A 22,071-nucleotide genomic window follows, 5' to 3' on the forward strand; every position below is an offset into this window, starting at 1 on the left:
CTCAGGGACAAAAGAGGAATAAGTCCTGTTGTCTTTAAATATCAAGGTCAGAAACGTGTATGTATTTTAGAGAAGCAGCATGGCCTAGTGCAAAGAGCACAGACCTAGGAGTCAGAGGACCTGGGTTCCAATCCCAGCTCTGCACGTATCTGCTGTGTGACCTTGGGCAAGTCACAATTTCTCTGTGCCTCAGTTATCTCATCTGTAAAATGAGGATTAAATCCTACTCCCTCCTACTTAGACTGTGAGCCCAGATGGAACAGACTCTCTCCAACCGGATTAACTTGTATCTCTATTCCAGTGCTCAGAATAGTGCTTGGCCCACAGTAAGTGCTTAACAAGTACCATAATCATCACCATAATTATTGTATAATTAAGCGCTTAGTACAGTGCTCTGCACATAGTAAGCGCTCAATAAATACGATTGATGATGATGATGTATCGTACTTGCTGTCAAATAGTTTGTACCAGTTTTTGTCAACTCACGCTATTTCTATTTAGAGTGTCCCTCGAGACGGTCTGGTTGTATAACATGAGGCATCATGGCTAAAAATATACTTCAGTTAAACAATCATAAAAAACCCCTCTAAAATGCTGTCACATTCCGTGTCTACTTCAAATGTAAACAAGTAGCACTTCACAATTAAGGCCTCTTATGTAAAAGAGTTTCACATCTTCAATCTCTTGGTATTGCAGCATGACCCAGGAGAAAGAGAGACAGAAGACACGAATTCCTTCTAACTTTAGAATCTGCAGTTTTGTCTACAGGAAGGTGTTGGTGTTTTGGCTCATTGGGCACAGGACTACAAAATTAAGAGTGTCTTTCTCCTGAGCTGTTTTCTTGCAAGGATCCTTGAAAATGGGATATCATTGGAACTGGACAGAATAAAGCCCTAATTGAAAAGCTAACATATCCTTGACATTAGAATTCCAGGAAGTGTAATATTTTTTCATTACCAATAAAACGACATGAACAAAGTTTCCTAAAAGTAGTAAAACTCAGTTCCAGCAGGATAAGAAATATATGAAAGTACTATATCATTCAAAAGAAAGAAAGTCACTTGAAAGAAGGGGGAAAGACAAACAGGGTTCCAATTGGTCAACCTGCTCAATAAAGGTTTTTAATTCCTGCTGAAAAGTACAGTGCCCAAGTGCTTAGTACAGTGCTCTGCATGCATATGCTTAATAAATATGATTGAATGAATGAAAAATGGGACTGTATTTTCTTAAATCATCATAGCAGGTCCAAAAATGCAACAGGAAATGAAAATAAATCTGAAGTTGTCTACAGTCGAAGCTTTTGAAAGACTGCACTGTAGGTTATCCATCATCGGTAAAATAAGTGGAAAAATATGATACTTTAGAAAGCACCTTTTAAGACCAGCTCAGTGGTCTAGCAGCAGTATGTTGCACTGTCTTACAGAAGTGAAGGTGAAAGCCAGAAGGCATTGATGCACATAAAATGTTAATCTAACATGCTCAAAAAAAAAAAAATATCCAGGAACCCTGTGGAAGGCAGCATAGTCAAGTCAGGATTTAGGGAGGGCCTCTGGGTCTAAAGATAAACTTGATTTGGGACAGATGATAATATCATATTCCCAATCAGTACTAAGTTTAGTCCAAACCTGAAGGTTGTGGTTTCAGAGAGACAGAGATAATAATGATGGCATTTGTTAAGCGCTTACTATGTGTGAAGCACTGTTCTAAGCGCTGGGGTAGATACAAGGCTTATCAGGTTGTCCCACTTGGGGCTCACAGTCTTAATCCCCATTTTAAAGATGAGGTAACTGAGGCCCAGAAAAGTTAAGTGACTTGCCCAAAATCACAGAGCAGACAAGCTGTGGAGCCGGGATTAGAACCCACGACCTCTGACTCCCAAGCCCGGGCTCTTTCCACTGAGCCACACTGCCTCAAGTGAAGAAATTTTATGATCCATTCTGCATAATTTAGGTGTTGAGAAAAAATCTCAATAGGGCACAATTTAATGGATTGACTGCAAGCTACTATTCCCTCAGGTCAGATCTTCATTAGCTGGCTCATAAAAGGGCTAATCACCTCTTGTGAGCAAATAAATCAAAATGAAGACCTGTAAAGTCAGATGTGAAGAAACAGCAGGTCTACTCTTATCTGGCTTTCACAAAGGAAAAATTACTTAAGAGTTTTGATTGAAAAATGAGTAGTAGCACAAGTACTTAAAATTCATCGGTTGCTGAAAATTATTAGGGAGTTTCCCTCATTTTCCCTCCAGTCAACAATTTGAAAATGTGACGAATATAACTTGCTATAAAATCATTTTTAATGAAAGTAGAAGGAAGAAAATCAAACAGTCATTCTGCAATGGTTGAAAGCTTTATTATCTTGGACAATGAAATGAGAACTTGCCAAATGTATCATTGTATTATCAAGTTCTCTACCAGAATGACAATCTTAACTATTGCACCAAGCTGTATTGATATGAAAATCATCCCTTAGCCAATTTACTTAGTTATCAGCCAATTCCAATCACTGATGCATTCTAACATCAAGATCAATCCAGTCATAGAAATAAAAAACCCTATTTTGTTAGAGCGCAGTTAGTGTTGGGAGCAGGGCTAGGGACAGTGTTAATGATTGGTCTTCATGACACCTGGAAGGCCAATACTGATTATGACCACTGACTTGGCAATGACTGACATTAAGGCTTCCGGTGTTGTGAGGACAGACTGTAAGCCCAGTGTGGGCAGGGATCGTCTCTCTTTATTGCTGAATTGTACTTTCCAAGTGCTTAGTACAGTGCTCTGCACACAGTAAGCGCTCAATAAATACGATTGATTGAATGAATGAATGAATGAATAATATGACCTGCAATTTGCTTAGTTGAGACTTCACCTCTTTCTTGTTAATTGACAGGGACAATCTCATAGCTGGGCAGACATGCCAAAGGTTTTAGATTTGAGGTTCGAACAAAGCAGCGTATAATTTCTGTGGTGGTATGTTTTGGTAATAACAATAATTGTGGTATTTGGTAGGCACTCACTATGTGCTTAGCACTATACTAAGCAGTGGGGTAGATACAAGGTAATCAGGTTGGACAGAGTTCCCGTCCCACATGGAGCTCACAGTCAGTAAAGTTCCTAAATTGTTTTCTACACAATCCTATGTCAAATTCCAGAAGCTTTCTTTTAATTTAAAACTTGGGTCAGGGAATCAGTAGACATGTTTTCATGACTTTATTTAGTGCTGTAATGATTAAAAGATGTTCTGGTCAAATGACTTCACATATTAAGTAGGACTGATAATTCAGTCAGTGAAGTAAGAAAGTCATTTCCAGCTTTTCATATATCTCATTTGGGGCTCTTTTTTCATACCATGTAACCAACATTCACTCTAGGCAGGTGGAAATAGATGCAAGAGCCTCTACCAAAAATACTCTGATGGAAAATTAAACTGAAAATAATATATCCCTGGAGGTGCATTAGGTGGCAGAAAATGAGACAAATAATGCTAGAGAGGTGCAGGCTTACAATACCTGCCATCGGAAATTCACCAATCCAAGGGCCATCGAAATGTAATTAAGCAATTTATAGGGGAGATGAAGGGGGACACAGAGCTGCGAAAATGTCCACTGAATTAGTTTATCTTTCCTTGTAAAATACAGACAAGAATGCTCACCACAGGGAGTAACAGATATATTTTTGGTATATTGAAGACTAAGACTTATAAAGATTTTATTAGGTGCTCAACTTTTACGGGGAAAAATACTAAAAGGAACAGACACTTCAGACACTACGAAATCTCCAATATGTAGAGTGAGACTTCCATCAGATTCCTCAGACTTAAATGAATACCAGATCAGGTTTGGGTTTTTTGTTTTTTGGTTTGTTTGTTTTTTTGCTAATGCATCTTCATGCAACTTTTATACTGCTTTCTCTCTTTGTTCTTTTCCATACTTCAATTCCATTAGTAGCTTTATGAAAAGAGTGTATTAAACACTGGAGATTAAAAACAAAAATCCCAGTCTAATCAAGCGTTGCATGGATCGGGACTCCCAAAGCATACACAGAAGTGTACAAGTTAATCACTGCATCACATTTAAACTACAGGGAATAGTCATCCAAGTTCACTGTAATATTTTCACTTGAAATAAAAAAAAACTCGGTACCTCCTCTGACTCCTTTAAACGGGTAGAAAAATGCCACAAGAAGATTCATCAGGACAGCCAAGTTAAAGGAAATACTGCTCCAAAAGGACATGTTGCGAGAACACCAGTACAAGACAGGTTGAGCTGCAGAAAGAGAGAAAAAGCTATTCAAGCCATCATCGACAGTATTTATCGAGCACCTACTGAGTGGAAAGCATTGCTCTAAGCACTTGGGGGACATCCAGAAGACATCATCCTTGGCCTCAAGGAGCTAACAGTCGACTCCAAGGGAAAATTTGGAGGCTTTTGCCCCTTGAAGGACCCCTCCCCGCAACTTCTTTCGGCTTCCTGAACAGAAATTAAAAAATTGACATTTGTTTCTAAATCAATTAAACGGATGACCAGAAGTGTAGACTTTTTTTAATGGTGTTTGTTAAGCGCTTGCTATGTGCCAGGCACTGTACTGAGTACTGGCACAGATACAAGCTAATCAGGTTGGACACAGTCCATGTTCTACAGGGGGTTCGCAGTTTTAATCCTCATTTTATAGATGAAGTACTTGAGGCCCAGAGAAGTGAAGTGACTTGCTCAAGATCATACAGCAGAGAAGCGGCAGAGCTGGGATTAGAACCTTGGCCCTTCTGACTCCCAGGCCTGTGCTCTATCCATTAGACCATGCTGCTTCTCTAATCTTCAGTCCTTTTACATTGACAATGATAATAATAATTACGATAGACAAAATGTTTTGGGGAAAAAAGGCTCGAAAGACAACACAATGGCAGCGTGTGGCCTTGGTGGATCCTCGGTCAAAGAGCTACACCCCCCGCCCAATGCCATTTGGGAATCTCAACTTATCCTGCTGAGATGGGGCACAAGGAAGCTATAGCAGCATTTAGAATGTGTGATGGCTGTGACTGTTGTGGCCTGCTGTTCTAGGCTAAGCCCAATCCAGTCCACGATACTGCCAGAAACAGGACCTGGTGGTCTGGCCCAGCCTATGCAGGGTTCAGACTGTAGGGAAAAGCAGAGGGGTTGGAAGGGTTTCAAACTGCAAAAGATGAGTAGCAGATACTTAACACTAGATTCTAATAATCGTGACCTGTAACTGACACTCTACATATAAAAAGTTGCTTGCCACAGTTCAAGGATTAGACTGTATTTTCAACACCATGTCACACTGTAGTCTTAACCCATAAAATGATACTTTAGTTTAGCCTGCTGCATAAAAATAGAGGGATGGTTAAAAAAACAACTATTAATTTCTGTGGAGGTGCCAGAAGTTGAGTTTCCAAAAATATAGCCCCATATATTCATTTTGCATTACTCTGAATGCAGGTGTCGAACAGACAAGAATTATTCCCTACCATATTATTTCAACAGATTGATCAATCTATCCATTATATTTATCGAGCGCCTACTGTGTGCAAACCACTGCACTAAGCACTTGGGAGAGTACAATAAAATAGAGTTTGTAGAAACTTTCCCTGCATTGTGTAGGCAGCAGCCAGACACCAATCAAATAAATGATCCTATTACCTATTCTACAGTGGGCCTACCTATTTAAAGTTTCCTCTCCAATAAACTTCGGATAATTAAGTACCAGGTAGTTTTTAGGTTGCACTTAAAAATGAGCAACATTCCAAAACATGACAGTGATTTCATTTTTTAACCAAATTCAGGGTGAAAATGAACATCAAAAGTAATTAGGAACAGTCACCATTAACCATAAGAACCCAACATAAAGGCAAGTTTACTCTCTATAAACCTACTGACTTCAAGTGTAAGCTAGAAGCTGAGAGACTTTTTTGGCTTTTGGCTGTTTCAGTTAGTTATTTTGGCAAATTAAAAGGGAGTTATTTTCCTTGAAAAATGAAAAACTGCTGGTATGTTCCCCTGGGAAAAATATCAACCTTTTTTCCATTTTATTGTATTTTTTAAATGGCATTTGTTAAGCACTTACTATGTACAGTTACTAAGCCCTGGGGTAGATATGAGATAATCAGGTTGGACATGGTCCATGTCCCACAAGGGGCTCACAGTCTTAATTCCCATTTTACAGATGAGGTAACAGACAAAGAGAAGCTTAAGTGACTTGCTCAAGATCACACAGCACACAAGTGGCAAAGCTGGGATTAGAACTCAGATCCTTCTTACTCCTGGGACCATACTCTTTCCACTAGGCCATGCTACTTCACAGACACTTGTCACCTGTCATCTACAATGCTTCCAAATAGAGTGGTAGAGCACAGAGAAAAGAGGGTAAGTGTAAATTAAAATAAGCAACCAGAAAAATATAATCCAATGTTCCAGGCCTTTATCTCCATCACTAACAAAACCTAGTGAGCATACTTCCCTAGTACGCTTGTAACAGCAGGCTTAGGATGAAATCAGTACAGATAACAGTAAAATCCATTTGTGAAATACCCACTTCAAATCTCATTTATATGAGATTTCCCATTCATTTAACAAGTTAGTATATATTATGTATTATGAATGAATTTGTTGGTCTGGTACTGAAAAATCTGAGCCATGCCCTACAAGTCTCTGTAGGCTATTACATCCAGAAAGCCTGCTTTGTTTTTAATTGCACCCTCTACTTTGGATCTATTAAGAAAGTGGAGAAAATTTTCTGGATCTACTACACAATTTATTGAATTGTGATGAGTCATGCTTCTTCATAGTTTAACATACAGATATGGGCCTTACTTTTTATAAATCCAAGACTTAGATTTCTGAATTTACATTTTAATATGTGTGGTGACACAATGCCCAGATTTGTGTGAGTGTGTGGAAAGAGAAATTCTGTTACAGAAGAAAATCCAATTCCCCCTAAGATGTTCTGGGTATGCATCAAAATCCTAGATATTTATTTATCAGGAAATGGTGATGAATAAAATACATTCAGAATATGTAAAGGTAACCGCCCAAAAATACCAGACAACCACTGTTCAATGTACTTTCCCCCAGCTTTCTGTGTGGTTAACTTAAAATATTCTGACTTTGATATGGCAGTGTTTTACTTATCGCCATTTCCTGATACATAGCAAGGGCTTGGCTCTAACTGTGTCCTCCTCCCAATCACTCTTCAATGTACCTAATATAAGAGGATATCTTTTGCCCCTTTCTTATTGACCAAACATATGCAGAAATGTAATTATAATAAATGTTTTCATCTGATAACTTTTTTCCCCTTTTCCTACAAATGTGACTATTTAATTACAATTTTTTCTTATCTAACCAGGAGAGCCTTGAAGCCAATTAAAGTCAAGCAGCCGACTGTCTATAGTTATCATTTAATTCAATGGGTGTCATGAGCACCATGGGGGCAATGGCATTAGCTTCACCTCTACAATTTTTTTTTTTGGTGGTGGGAGCGGGAGGGGCAGTGGGGAGTTGCTTAGTTGGCCTACCCCACCCTTTGGAGTCAGGAAAGCATGAATTAATCAATCATTGGTATGTATTTAGTGCTCACTGTGTGCAGAGCACTGTGCTAAGCAAATTGGCGAGAACAACAGAATTGAAAGTTCCATCTTGGCTCCACCTCTAGGACCCTACAGGCAGGAGGGGAAAGGTAATGAGAACATAGCAGCTGCTTTTCTGGACCTCAAAATAATAATAATAATAATGGCATTTATTAAGCACTTACTATGTGCACAGCACTGTTCTAAGCGCTGGGGAGGTTACAAGGTGATCAGGTTGTCCCACAGGGGGCTCACAGTCTTAATCCCCATTTTATAAATGAGGTAACTGAGGTACAGAGAAGTTAAGTGACTTGCCCAAAGTCACACAGCTGACAAGTGGCGGAGCCGGGATTTGAACCCACGACCTCTGACTCCAAAGCCTGGGCTCTTTCCATTGAGCCACGCTGCTTCTCTGTCAAAATACACCAGGGGCCAGATATGGGTCTTCACTGTACATGCAGGATCTGGGTGTGGGTGGTGATTAACAAGGAATGGATTAGGTGTAAGAACTCTATGATCGCATGGCTGCTGCCGGACCAGCTTTTGCCACTGTGGCAACAAAAAATAAAACCAAGTTGTTTCTGCGGAGGCAGCAGTCACGGTCGGCTGTGGCCAGCAGAACTTGGCCAGCTGCTCTTACTCCAAGCAGGCTACCACTTGTATAGTCCCATGGGACCCGTGCAGCCAGGGCTAGGTAAGCATATGGATGGCATGGGGTGAGGATACCTGTTTGTGACTGACCTTGGTGCCCAGTAAGGACCAGAAGGATGATGGTGGTGATCGACGGGGATCTTTGGGATCGTTTCCTTCTTCTTCCTTACCCTCTCTCTCTCTCCTTCCCACCTTCTGCCATCCACTTCCGTCCTCTTTTCCTCCCATATAACCTACATCCAATTGCCCTGGGCCGTATTCTTTGACTTGGAAAGGAAGCAGCATGGCCCAGTGGATGGAACATGGGCCTGGGATCAGAGAACCTGGGTTCAAATCCCAGGTCTGTCACCTGTTGCTGTGTAACCTTAGGTAAGTCACTTCACTTCTCTGGGCTTCAGTTTCCTCACCTGTAAAATGGGGATTAAATCCCTACATCCCCCTATTTAGGCTGTGAGCCTCAAGTGGGAGAGGGACTGGGTCAAACCAGATAATTCTGTACTTACCCCAGCACTTAGTACAGTTCTTGGCACATAGTAAGGGCTTACAAATAATTATAATTATATATTTTATATAATTATATAATAAAATATTATTATCATTATTGGAGCTCCCAAGACTTCTACCATGCTTTCTTAAAAGCTGCTGAAGGGAAAACAAATGCCATCTCTCCCTCATTCTCTGCATATGTATTCAAGGGAAGAATCACCTCTGGGCAACAGCAGTTTACACTGCCCCATCTCCAAACCTTTCCCTCACACCTCTTTCAGGTGGATGGCTGGGAAGGGATCAAGGCCAGACCTCCACACTACCTGCAGAATAATAATGATATTCATTAAGTGCTTACTAGGTGCCAAGCACATTACTAAGTGCTGGGATATATACAAAAGAATCAAGTTGTCCTCACAGTCCCTGTCCCTCTTGGGGCTCACAGTAACCAAGGATCATCCAGCTCTTCCCTACCAAAGTCACTTAGCCATGGCTGCCATTGTGTCTTGCACTGTCAAATAGTTCTTCCTCCCACTAGTTAGTTCATGGAGAGAAGCCGGCATGAGCTTAAAACAACCTGTTCTCCATCGTTGAAATTGAGAGAATTGGACAGATTGTGCATAGGCTTCTCTGTTGCCATGATAAAGTGCTTTTAAAAGTTTGTATCAGACTTTGGTATCATTCAAAGCACCTAAGCCTTTCAAAGACAAAGTCTAGCAATGTACTCATGCTATACAATTGAGAGTTTGGGCAAAAATAGATCACAACAATTCTGGACTCCGGGCTCGAGAACTGGGATTCATGCTTTCAAATAAAAACTCAGATACTAAGTCATACAAATAAAATGTAATACTTTTAAGTTTGTCCCAACAGTTGATACCAAGGTTTCTCAAAGCTCAAGGTTCACATGAAAGAACTAATGAAAACCTAGACCTGAGAAACCCTCTGGGAAAGCCCTATAAAAGTGTTTGAAACATGTAATTTTAGTCTAATAAATCAGGAGGTCTAAATGAGACTCACTTGTAAGCTATGACACAACTAATGCTGCAAGCAATTCCATTGCCTACCAAAGAACAGCGTTTCTGGGGTTCACACAACTAAGGTAACCAGGATAAAGAACAGCGTTTCTGGGGTTCACACAACTAAGGTAACCAGGATAAGGAATAACAAAATATCTACAAATCCAGAGCAGGTGTCTATCCAGGATACAGACTGAAAAAAAAAAAAGCTAAAAATCCAGAGCAGGTGTGGAAGAAGTGAGAAATACAACTATCCAAGACTCTCCTCCAATGCATATTCATAAGATAAAGTGCTTGCTTCCATTACAAAATGCAGATATTGAAAACACAGATAGGAAGCAGCGTGGCCTAATGGAAAAGGCCTGGGAGTCAAAGTAGCATGGCCTAGTGGATGGAGCTGGGAGTCAGAGAGAGGGTTCTAATCCCAGCTTGAACAGTTGTCTGCTTTGTGACCTTGGACAAGTCATTTAACTTCTCTGTGCCTTAGTTACCTCATCTGTAAAATGGGGATTAAGACTGAGCTTCATGTGGGACATGGACCGTGTCCAAGCTGATTATTTTATATCTACCCCAGTGCTAAGTACATGCCTTGTACTTAGTAAGTGCTTAACAAATACCATTAGAAAGAGACTCTTGTCAGGAACCCTCTAGTGAAATCACCCAAAGGATAGCAGCATCTGTAAAGACCTCTTTTTGAACAACACTGTTAATATTCATTCTGGTTCTTTGGGGCTGGAATTTATTTTCAATAAATTCATGCCCCTGAAGAAAAATGCCCCAAAGAGGCCAGTTTTAGTGCTTGTTGGCAAGGGGGCAAAGCTCATGTCAGGTTGAAAACTGTTTCTTAATAGCTCTTATTACATGCTAACCATAGAGTGATCTGTCAGTTGTGATGCTACATGATAGGGTTGAAAACTGTCAGGTCCAAGTTACGTATACAAGGTGACTGGAGGATGGAATTGAGCTTTTGGGTGGCATTCCAATTGGCCCCTGGGTCCAGCTGATTCTCAGCTACTGCCCAGAGAGGATGGAGGCCCTGTGTGTCCACCCTTACTTTGCCAAGAGCCTGCTGGGCAGACAAGACTGATATGCTCTCGGTAACTCTGGTGAGCCTGTTGATGTAGGAGGGGGTGAGGAAAGCAGGGTTAGTAGAACCAGCTCAAAAAACACTGTTCTTCTCTACATGGCATAATCCCTAAGAATGCCCGTGTTTACACTGAGAAAACCTCTAGTTGATTTGTTCACCATGGACATACCTAATGGAGAATTCAGACCCATAGTAAATTTTGAAGTTCTTTGGCTTGTCTACATGGAATCAAAAATTGATCAATCATAACTACTGAGTTCTTACTGTGTGCAAAGCATTCTACTAATTGCTTGAAGAGTAATAACAATAATAATAATTGGGATATTTGTTAAGTCTTACTATGTGCCAGGCACTGTACTAACTGCTGGGATGGATACATGCAAATCAGGTTGGACACAGTCCCTGTCCAATGTGGGACTCACAGTCTCAATCCTCATTTTACCCATGAGGTACCTGAGGCCCAAATAACTGACGTGACTTGCCCAAGGTCACACAGCATATAAGTGACAGACCTGGGATTAGAACCCATGACAGGTTTGTCTCCCAGACCTGTGCTCTATCCACTATGTCATGCTGCTTTACCAGAGCTGGTAAACACGTTCCCTGCCCACAGCGAGGTGACAGTTTAGAGGTGGAGACAGACATTAATATAAAGAAATTATGGATATGTACGTAAGTTCTGAGGGGCTGAGGAAGGGGTGTATAAAGGCTGCATGGAATAGATCAACCAATTACTTAATCCTACCCTTTGTTTAAAGAGGGAAACAGTCAATGGTAGACCAATCAATCAATCAATGAAATGTATTGAGTGCTTACTGTGTGCTGAGCACCGTACGAGGTGTTTGGGAGAGAATACAGAGTTGATTGTCACTTTCCTTGCCCACAAGGAGCTTACAGTCTAGAGGGAGAGACAGACATTGAAACAAATAACTGATAGGACAAATGGGAGATTACAGGGGATTTGTACATAACTTTTGTGGGGTTGAAGGTAGGGTGAATAGCAAGTGCTCAAGGGGTGCAGATCCAACTGCATAGGTGATGCAGAAGGGAGGGCGAACAGGAGAAACCAGGCCTAGTCAGGAAAAGCCTCCTGGTAGAGATGTGCTTTATTTGAGGTTTGCCGCTTCCAGATTCTGTCTTACACCAGATTTTTCTTACTGAAAAATTATCTTAAAAGAAACATGCATGCTCCTTGCAGACATAGCTCTCATCCTTCAAAGCCTTGGAATCAAATGCAAAAGTTTCAACGGATGAAAATGTTTGCCACCTACCTCTTAATTTCTTCTGCCAATTCATTTCATTGAAAAGATCTTCCGATCTCAAGAAAAAGTCATTGATTTTGCTCCCTTGCTCATCCCTCTCGGTGGTGTAGTATATCCGGAGTTTTGATTCCTTAGTGAGGAACTCACATATACTGGGCACTGGAAAGACTATTTGCTCCATTGTGCGGTCTAATCGAACGATCTAAAGGAGATAAATGACACAATGGTTATTTCCACTCCTGCCTTGCATCTTAAGAGTTTGTACTTGAAAAACATCAGGAAGGAACTTTAAAAATTGGTTAAATTATTTCTTATAAACCTCGGATCAGTTTCATATGACTCTGAAATAAATTATTTTACACTCTAATGCCTTTATCACTTGATTGTGGGTTAATATTCCAATCATCTTAAATCTTCTACTCTGGAGAAAAATTAATGTTTTACGTGATGTACTAAGGAAATTCTAGGCTAGAGGATCTTATCAAGGATCTAATCCTTTTAAAACAGTTTAAATTTCCTTTAAAATTGTTCTATTTAGGATTTATCAAATCATAGGCAAAGAAATTCAAAATTTTAAATTTCATATTCAGCAACATAGAAGCCCAAGAGAGAGTAAAACAAATTAAACACTGCGCACTCTCAATTCTGTATGTTAACACATTTTCCTTTAATTGAAGTTTCTAAGCTAGCCTCATGTTAGCCAACTCAACAGAGAAGTACTGGACAGTAACATAATGATCTTGGATGTGAAGTAGGCACAATAGACAATACAGGAGCAAGTAATGGTTACATCTGCCTGAGGCAGATACTTTGGAAAGTAATATTCTGAGGGGAAAACTAATGTTAAGTACCAGTATTTAATGATAATAATAATAATGATGATACTGGTAATTGTGGTATTTGTTAATCACTTAACATGTGCCAAGCAACACAATCAGGAGATATACAGAGTCCCTGTCCTAAATGGGACCCCCAATCTAAGGGGAGGGATTTTATGTGAGTGGATTCTGCACCGTGCACAAAATATTAATGTTTTGGCACTCCAAAAATAATCCTACCTTCAAACCTACCCAGAAGCCATGACATCGGCAGGTCCATCTAACTGCCATAGAGATTTTGGGGACTTTTCCACAACTAAATTTTTCTGCCCTCTCCCTTACTGTGTTGCAAAGTCCTAGCAGCAACTGTCAAACACTCTCCAGTACCAATAAATACAGAAGCAGGAGAGCAATGAAGGGGGCACGGGGGAAAAACAATCTGCACCATCTAAAACTTGATATCATTGAGTCTTATTGGTATGAATAAAAACCAAGAAGTATCACTATCAAATCTCCCAAATGTCAACTGTCTAACATACACAAAATGTGATGGCCATTTAAAGCATATGCTGGGACGTCTGCCCCGTGCAGACACATCCAGCGTGTCAAATTTCTATCCTCTGAAAAAGATTTAAAAAAAACTAGTTCCTTTTTACTAGTCAGCATGGAGAAACGTAGATCGGTGAAAAGGTAATATAAAGACTCATTGGAATTCTTCAGAAACTCCAGACCATCTATGTTTTCAAAAATCAGTGTTGCTTGAAAAATTCAATCTGGTTGTCAGTAGCTTGATGATAAGGAAGTCTTGAGTTCAAAAACCCTGGTCCAACAGTGATACCACATTGAAGGCCATTTTATGTCTCTGTGTTACACATTCTTCAGCAATAAAATGGGGGGACAAATACTTTCCCTCACAGGACGCTTCAGAGGAGCTCCAAATACTTTTATAGAGCTTCTGAGGTGAACAAGTTGGTTTAAGTCAAACTCTCATTCCCCTTTCATTTCAGCACTTATCCTGCTACTGTCCTAAGTTCACCATATTTGTACCTCTATTTGAGCGGTGTGCTTGGCATAGAATTCCAGAGCTTCATCTCCTTCTACCTGACCTCCAGGTTTCAGCATGTTCTGAAGTTCTTTGTTATGACGAGCCAACTGGAAGGCAAGAGTGGAAAAGAAATAGAAAAGACCCAATTTTCTTGATTACTGGAAAAAAAACTCATTTCTGAATTTTGGTATATATAAAAAAAGTACATATGCCTGGCAAAGCTGTGAGTAGGAGGGCAAAGGTGACAGGAGGCTTGTTATATTCCAACTAGGTGCTATTTACACAACAGCTATTTTGGGAGCTAGTCAGAACATAGATTGGAACACTTATGCCCACACTGAATTCTCTACTGTTTTCTTTATCCAGGCAGAGGAAAGGACTTTCAGTATTTAGGCCTAACCTCATATACCCTCCCAACCTAAACTTCCAGAAACTCTATCAGCTGGCTGGATACTGGCAAAGGGAAAGAATGGCCATTTCATAATAGTGGAGACATATGTCCTGACTCATTAGGGGTACATCAATGTTTTCGATTCAGTTTTAAAAGTGAAATAATGATTGTCTGCTATTTGCCTCAGGCAATATGCACAAAGAGAGTTACTGTGGTAAATACTTTGCCATTTAAGGGACTGCCAACCACATGTGCAATATTTTATGATCTCGTATCCTAAGAACATCAAGAAGTGCCAAAACCCTAGGATAGCACATCAACTTGAACAACTCAAGTGAAAGGGATGAGGAAAGCAATTACCCAACAGAGGCACTGACTTGTGATAGTCACAAAAAACACTGTGTGAGTTCACAAACATTGTACAGACATGCCTTAATTGGAAAAGGGGGAAGCTTCTAAAAACAAAAAAAGAAATAGCCAAAAACCCTGAGAGTAGAACTGGGAATTATAGCTTCTTTGTGCCAGTACAAAGAGTATTATTACTTGCTCCTCAAATCAAATGAAATCAAGTTTTATTATCAAGTCTACAAACACATCACAATCTGATAGTCTAGAAACTGAGATTATTCACCTTGAATAACTAGATTGAAATACACTCCTGTCAGTATTTATAGAAAACCCTAAAATCCTTTTAATGAATTCATTTTCAACAGCTTGTGACCATGAGTATGCCTTAGCGTCAAATACTTTGATCAAAATGGGATTTTTTTTTTAACCTTAACAACCAAAAACCGTGAACTCATTAGTACTCCAAATGTTTGGAACCCAAATCTATTTTAGTAGCTTAAATGCTTCAGATAATTGAGAGAGGATTCAACAGATGATTGGGTTGTATTCCAACTAGGCACCATTTACACAATAGTTGTTTTGAGGAGATAGTCAGGGCAGGGATTGGAGCCCTTTCTGTTCCCAGGTGGTATCCAGGGAATTTCCCTGGACCCTAACTCCTGGTTCAGATCCAGGCATCCCCCCCACCCTTCCCACCTTCTCTCTGGGGTGAAGTCCAAGGACCTGCATTCCACCCCAAGATCCTAAAAAGGATTCAGGCATCGTTTCACCTGCCAACATACTTGAATTCAGAGTAGAGGCAGACTAAAAATCCACCTTGGTTCTGAGTCAGTAACTGCTGACTGGAGGAGGGATGCCTAGATCCCCTTTCTGATCTTGGTGTGGAATACAGGACCCTCATGAAGTCACACTCCCTTCATCGGCTATTTAATTTCTCAATCACCAGAAAAAATGTTGGCTAACTGATCATTTGGATTCTTGATATTTGAGAGTTTTGCTAGGCTGTGAATGGAATATTCCAAATCATGACAAACCTTTATGAATCATAAATGGTCAAGAGGGGCTTGAATTCCCACCAAAGTTAAAGTATTAAAGCCAAATGAGGCAAACACTCAAAGGTTCTCCTCCCTTATAGTCTTAGCAAAGCAAATACAAGTTGCTTGAGGTCTTACCTGATGGGCTAATATATAGATATTGTGCCCCACATTTCTAGGAGATGCGGCGATATCCTCACCATTTTCTCCATCCTCAAATTCTACTTCCCCTTGCATATAGGCCTTTTTTATCACTTCCACCTGAAGAGGTCAAGATCATACAAGAGAAATATTAATGTACAACCTACACACGTTTCTGTGATGGTATTTAGTTCCTTGCTTCCAATAAAGATATTTGGATATGGTAGAGAAGCAGCATGGCTCAATGGAAAGAGCCTAGGCTTTGGAGTCAGAGGTCATGGGTTCAAATCCCGGCTCCACCCATTGTCAGCTGTGTGACTTTGGGCAAGTCACTTAACTTCTCTGGGCCTCAGTTACCTCATCTGTAAAATGGGGATTAAGACTGTGAGCCCCCTGTGGGACAACCTGATCACCTTGTAACCTCCACAGCGCTTAGAACAGTGCTTTGAACATAGTAAGTGCTTAATAGATGCCATTATTATTATTATCATTATTATTATTATTATTATTATTAGGTTTCTCAGGTGCCAGCTGACATGTTACTTCAGTTTTCTTCAGATTTATCATCAGTCCAGAGCACCAGATTTTGCAAAACAGTGAACCATCATCTGAATAACCCTTTGGATGCATATCTCTAAGGTCATCAGAGCCAGGAACACTATAAGAATCAAGTGCTTTACCATTATCACTACTTTGACTGCATTTGTAACCTGCTTAGAAGTTGAAGCAAAGGCCATGTTTTAACATTTTCACCAGTTCTTTATATCTCACATTCTTGATGGTGGAATGACATGTTTGGAAATCTGGGAAGTGCTCTTACCACCTATGCAAGATTCCCTCTCAAACCTCAACATGGCTAATTAATGATTTAATCAGTAATTGATGGCTAAGGAATAATTGCACTTGGATCTGCAAACTTCGGGCATTTGATATTCTCCCCCCACCTCAGCCCCACAGAACTTATGTATATATCTATACATAGTACATTATAAATTATTTATTTATATTAACATCTGTCTCCCCCCAGACTGTAAGCTTATTGAAGCAGAGAATGTGACTACTGTTGTTGTATTGTACTCTCCTATGCACTTTGTTCTGCACACCATAAGTGCTCAATAAATACCACTGATGATGATTGGTATTTACTGAGCACTTATTCTGTGCAGATTACTACCCTAAATGTTTGAGAGGGTACAATAGAGCATTTAGACACAATCCTTGCTCTTGAGAAGCTTATAATCTAGCAGGGGAGCCATATTAAAATAAATCACAGGAAGGGAAGCAGCCAAGTATAAAGATATGTACATAAGGACTAAGGGAGTGGAGTTGGGATTAAGTGCAGAGGTGAGGCAGTAAGGAGGGAAAATAGAGCAGGAGTAATAATAATGATAACAATAATAATGATATGGTATTTAAGTGCTTACTATGTGCCAAGCACTATTCTAAGCACTGGGATAGATACAAGGGTATCAGGTTGTCCCACGTGGCGCTCACGGTCTTAATCCCCATTTTACAGATGAGGTAACTGGGGCACAGAGAAGTGAAATGACTTTCCCAAAGTCACACAGCTGATAAGTGGCAGAGCCGGGATTAGAACCCACGACCTCTGATTCCCAAGCCTGTGCTCTTTCCACGAAGCCACACTGAAAGCACACTCAGCTGATGCTTTCTAAAATTGAACTCATCTTCTATCCTAAATCACTCCTCCATTTAACTCTGCCATCACAAATTAACACCACCTTCCTTCCTGTTCCAGAAGCCCACAATCTTGATCTCATCTTCAATTCCTCACTGTCTTTTAACTCACATTCTGTCCGTTGATAAACCCTACTGCTTTTTCCTTTTTTTTTTAATGGCATTTATTAAGCATTTACTATGTGCAAAGCAGTGTTCTAAGCGTTGGGGAGGTAACAAGGTGATCAGGTTGTCCCATGGGGGGCTCACAGTCTTAATCCTCATTTTACCTACGCATCAGGCAAAAACTCCTCACCCTCGGCTTCAAGGCTCTCCATCACCTCGCCCCCTCCTACCTCACCTCCCTTCTCTCCTTCTACAGCCCAGCCCGCACCCTCCGCTCCTCTGCCGCTAGTCTCCTCACCATGCCTTGTTCCCACCTGTCCTGCCGTCGACCCCCGGCCCACGTCATCCCCCTGGCCTGGAATGCCCTCCCTCCGCACATCCGCCAAGCTAGCTCTCTCCCTCCCTTCAAAGCCCTACTGAGAGCTCACCTCCTCCAGGAGGCCTTCCCAGACTGAGCCCCCTCCTTCTTCTCCCCCTCCTCCCCCTCCCCATCCCCCCCCACCTTACCTCCTTCCCCTCCCCACAGCACCTGTATATATGTATATATGTTTGTACATATTTATTACTCTATTTTATTTGTACATATTTACTCTATTTTATTTTGTTAATATGTTTTGTTTTGTTGTCTGTCTCCCCCTTCTAGACTGTGAGCCCACTGTTGGGTAGGGACCGTCTCTATATGTTGACAACTTGTACTTCCCAAGCACTTAGTACAGTGCTCTGCACACAGTAAGCGCTCAATAAATACAACTGAATGAATGAATGAATTTTACAGATGAGGTAACTGAGGCACAGGGAAGTTAAGTGACTTGCCCAAAGTCACAAAGCTGATAATTGGTGGAGCCGGGATTGGAAACCATGACCTCTGACTCCAAAGCCCGGGCTCTTTCCACTGAGCCACACTGCTTCTCTTCAGACTATCTCCCAGATCCACCCCAATGGCCCCATCTTTATTCAAGCTCTGATCCTCTCCCAGTAAGACTACTACATCAGCCTTCTCACTGGTTTCCCTGCCTCTGAATCTCCCTTCAGTTGACACTACACGCTGCTGCTCAGAACATCTTTCTAAAACTTTTAGCACATATCTCTCCACTCCTCAAAATCCCATTTCCCACTTCCTTCAGCAACAAGCAGAAACTCCTGTCCTTTAGTTTAAAGGCTTTCCAGAATCTGCCCCTTCTTCTCCAGCCAAACAGCCACTCCACTGCTCCAAGCACGTGTCATATTTCGGCTTGACTTATGTTTCAGTCTCCTGGCTGACCTCCCCGTCTCCAGTCCATACTTCACTCTGCTACCCAGATCATTTTTCTAAAACATATTTCTGCCTACATCTCCCCACTCCCTAAACACCTCAAATTCCTCTCCCCATCAAGCTGAAACTCCTAATAGCTTTAAGGCACTCAATCAGATCTCTCTCTCCTCCTTATCAACTCTCTTCTGTTACTACACCCAGCTTGCACTCTTCATTCTTCTCAAGCCAACCTAATCACTGAGCCTAATTCTCATCCCTCCCATCCCTGACCTCTTGCTTATCCCCTCCCTCCTGCTTGGAATTTCCTCCCACTTCACATCCACCAGACCACAGTTCTCCCCATCTTCAAAGCCATTCCAAAATGTGCCTGTTACATTGCTCTACTGCACTCTCCCAAGCACTTAGTACAGTACTCTGCATACAGTGAACACACAGTAAACACCATTGATTGAAAATTCATTCATTCATTCAATCGTATTTATTGAGGGCTTACTGTGTGCAGAGCACTGTACTAAGTGCTTTGGAAGTACAAATTGAGAACTTATAGAAATGGTCCCTACCCAACATCGGGCTGTTAGTCTAGAAAATCACATCTCCACTCTAAAACCAGTAAGTGCTCAATAAATCTCATTGATGCTAATGATGAGGCTTTCAGTCAATCAATCAATGGTATTTACTGAGCACTTACTATGTGCAGAACACCGTATTAAGTGCTTGGGAGAGTACAATTAAACAGAGTTAGCAGACACGTTCCCTGCTCGTAGCAAGCTTACAGTCTAGAAGGGGAGACAGACATTAGTATGAACAAAGAAGTAATTTGATTTCCAATCTCCTGGTCTTACATCCCCCAACTGCCACTGCAACACTTCCACACTAAGCATTGAAAACCTCCCCAGAACACATACCTTTGTACTTTGTCACTTCCTCAGATTTGTAATTTATTTTAGTGTCTGTCTCCCTCAGCTAGATTGTAAAATCCATCACGGCAGAAATTTAGCTTTCCCAAGCACTTAGTTGAGGGCTCTACACATAATAGACTTTCAGCTCCTTGAAGGAATAAATTGTGACTACTAACTCTACTGCACCTCTCCCAAGTGATTAGTACAGTGGTCTGCATACAGTAAGTGCTCAATAAATACCACTGATCAATGAATGCTCAACAAATATTGATTGATTTTCTACCAGCTCTCTCACTCTCCTACATATTTGCCTTCTTCATTCACTACTCCCCCACTCACACTTTGTTCCCTGCAAGCTAACCTTTCTACTATGGTTCAATCCCCACCCTCCTGACTCTGACCCTTTCTCATTCTTCTTCCTGTCTGAATCTGACTCTCCTCTTCTAATTTTCTAACCCGAGCTCTCCCCCATCTTCAAAGCTCTCTGAAGACCTGTCTCATCCAAAAAGCTTCCCCCAGTTTAATCCCACCACCCCAGGTTGCATCAACCCAACAGCCACCAATAGCACTGGTGTTTGTACTATGTGTACTATGTATGTACACAACTTTTGTTTTCACACATTTATCAATCTTTCCATTCCTGCTTCTGATATTTGTAAAAAAAAAAATATGTCTATCTCCTTGCTTAGTTTGAGGGCAGGGCCTGTCTTTTTCTTGCATTGTACTCTCCCAAGTGCTTAATGTAATTCTCTGCTCACAGCAGAAACACAGTATATATTATTGACTGATTTGTCTGTGATAATTTTAATTGTGGTATTTGTTAAGGGTTTACTATGTGTCAAGCATTGTTCTAAGTGCTGCTGTAGATACAAATTAATCAGTTCCTGTCCCACATGGGGGTCACAGTCTAAGGTAGCTTCTTTTCTTCATTAGTTCTGTGGTACTGTGGATGGGGCCATTTAGTATCTTTAATGAGTAAAAGTCCTTATGTTTGGTAGCAGCCAGTATATCCCTGGATCACCTTCACCTTGGTATCCCACCACTCAGCTGGATCTAGATATAACAGAATTGTAGGACTTCCTTTTGTTATGACCATGAGAGGCCCTCAGTCTGATGATGCATTCCTTGCCTTGCTGCAGGAAGTTTTATACTAATACTGCTTCCACCAAACCCATTTTTGTAGTGCTATCTGACCAAACCCAGTTTTGACGGCAGTCTGGTTGACAGTGTCTTGGAGCAGAGATCCATTCATTGTTCATACAGAATCAATGATATTTGTTGAGCACTTACTGTGTGCAGAGCACTGTACTAAATAAACACTTGGGTGGTCCAATATAATAGAGTTGGTAGACATGTTCCCTGCCTGTGACAAGCTTACAGTCTAGAGGAGCTTACATATGGAAACTGGCAACAACTGTCATCTGCTCCACTGGAGTTGCTTGGATGTTGTCACAGTTCATCTCCAGTGTCTCCACTATCCAGGAACTTTGGATGTATTTTTGGTACATCGCTTTCGGCTTCCAGTTGGATGCCACCGGCTGGTAATCAGGCCAGTTCTCAGTACCTCTAACGGCTGCTGTGAGCAACGGCATCTTGCAAACCCCTTTGTCAGCCAGTAATAATCACCGAGATGCCATTGTTCATAACTGGGGTGTACACATGATGTGTGTCTCACTTTAGAAGCAGACAATGCTGTAGGTGATTACAAGCTGATGTTGGGCACACAGTGCACTGTGCAGTACACAGTACACAGTACATCGGACTGTGCAGCCCGATGACCTCTTGCCCATACATACATGGAAATCCCCATGAAGATCAGATTTTGCTGTCACTGTAAGGAAACTGTGCAGATTCAGCATCTGTCTCCTTAGGGTGCAATGCAATGCAGAGAATCAACCTCTTGGTCTGACAGTTTCTTCACCACCTGAGGCAGAGGACTAACCGACATTTGTTTTTCCCTAATACTAGCCCCTTTGACTTTCAGTTGGATCCACAAAGGTCAATGGCAAAGACTTTCCATTTACCTTCTGAATTTAGCATTTCCCCAGTCGAATCAACACACTTTTGTTTTGGGAACAACCCAGTTCATGAAAGCAGGCCAAATGGAAACTGCAAACTCAACTTACCAGTTCTTTGGGCCTCATATTATACAGTATTCTTTCTGCATTCTCACTGTCGTGTCTGCTTTCCATGATTGCCAGGAGCAGTTTAGAAGCATTGTTCTGGTGCAAAAAAAGAGAAAATCCAATGGTTCTTC

At 41.1% G+C, this 22,071-nt stretch overlaps 1 protein-coding gene across 5 annotated transcripts in view; it reads right to left on the bottom strand.

The window, feature by feature from the left end:
• ITPR1 (inositol 1,4,5-trisphosphate receptor type 1) overlaps nucleotides 1-22,071 on the bottom strand; it is a 346,510-nt gene that overhangs the window by 47,148 nt on the left and 277,291 nt on the right. For all 5 annotated transcript variants that reach the window (XM_038772880.1, XM_038772879.1, XM_038772878.1 and 2 more), the window contains 5 exons: nucleotides 21,941-22,036; nucleotides 15,861-15,983; nucleotides 13,952-14,056; nucleotides 12,096-12,288; nucleotides 4,142-4,264 (listed from right to left, as the gene is read on the bottom strand). In XM_038772880.1, the coding sequence (XP_038628808.1) occupies nucleotides 4,142-4,264; nucleotides 12,096-12,288; nucleotides 13,952-14,056; nucleotides 15,861-15,983; nucleotides 21,941-22,036 (640 nt within the window). The remainder of the gene's footprint in view (nucleotides 1-4,141; nucleotides 4,265-12,095; nucleotides 12,289-13,951; nucleotides 14,057-15,860; nucleotides 15,984-21,940; nucleotides 22,037-22,071) is intronic.

Source organism: Tachyglossus aculeatus, chromosome X1, assembly GCF_015852505.1.
Source record: "Tachyglossus aculeatus isolate mTacAcu1 chromosome X1, mTacAcu1.pri, whole genome shotgun sequence".
Lineage (NCBI taxonomy): Eukaryota > Metazoa > Chordata > Mammalia > Monotremata > Tachyglossidae > Tachyglossus > Tachyglossus aculeatus.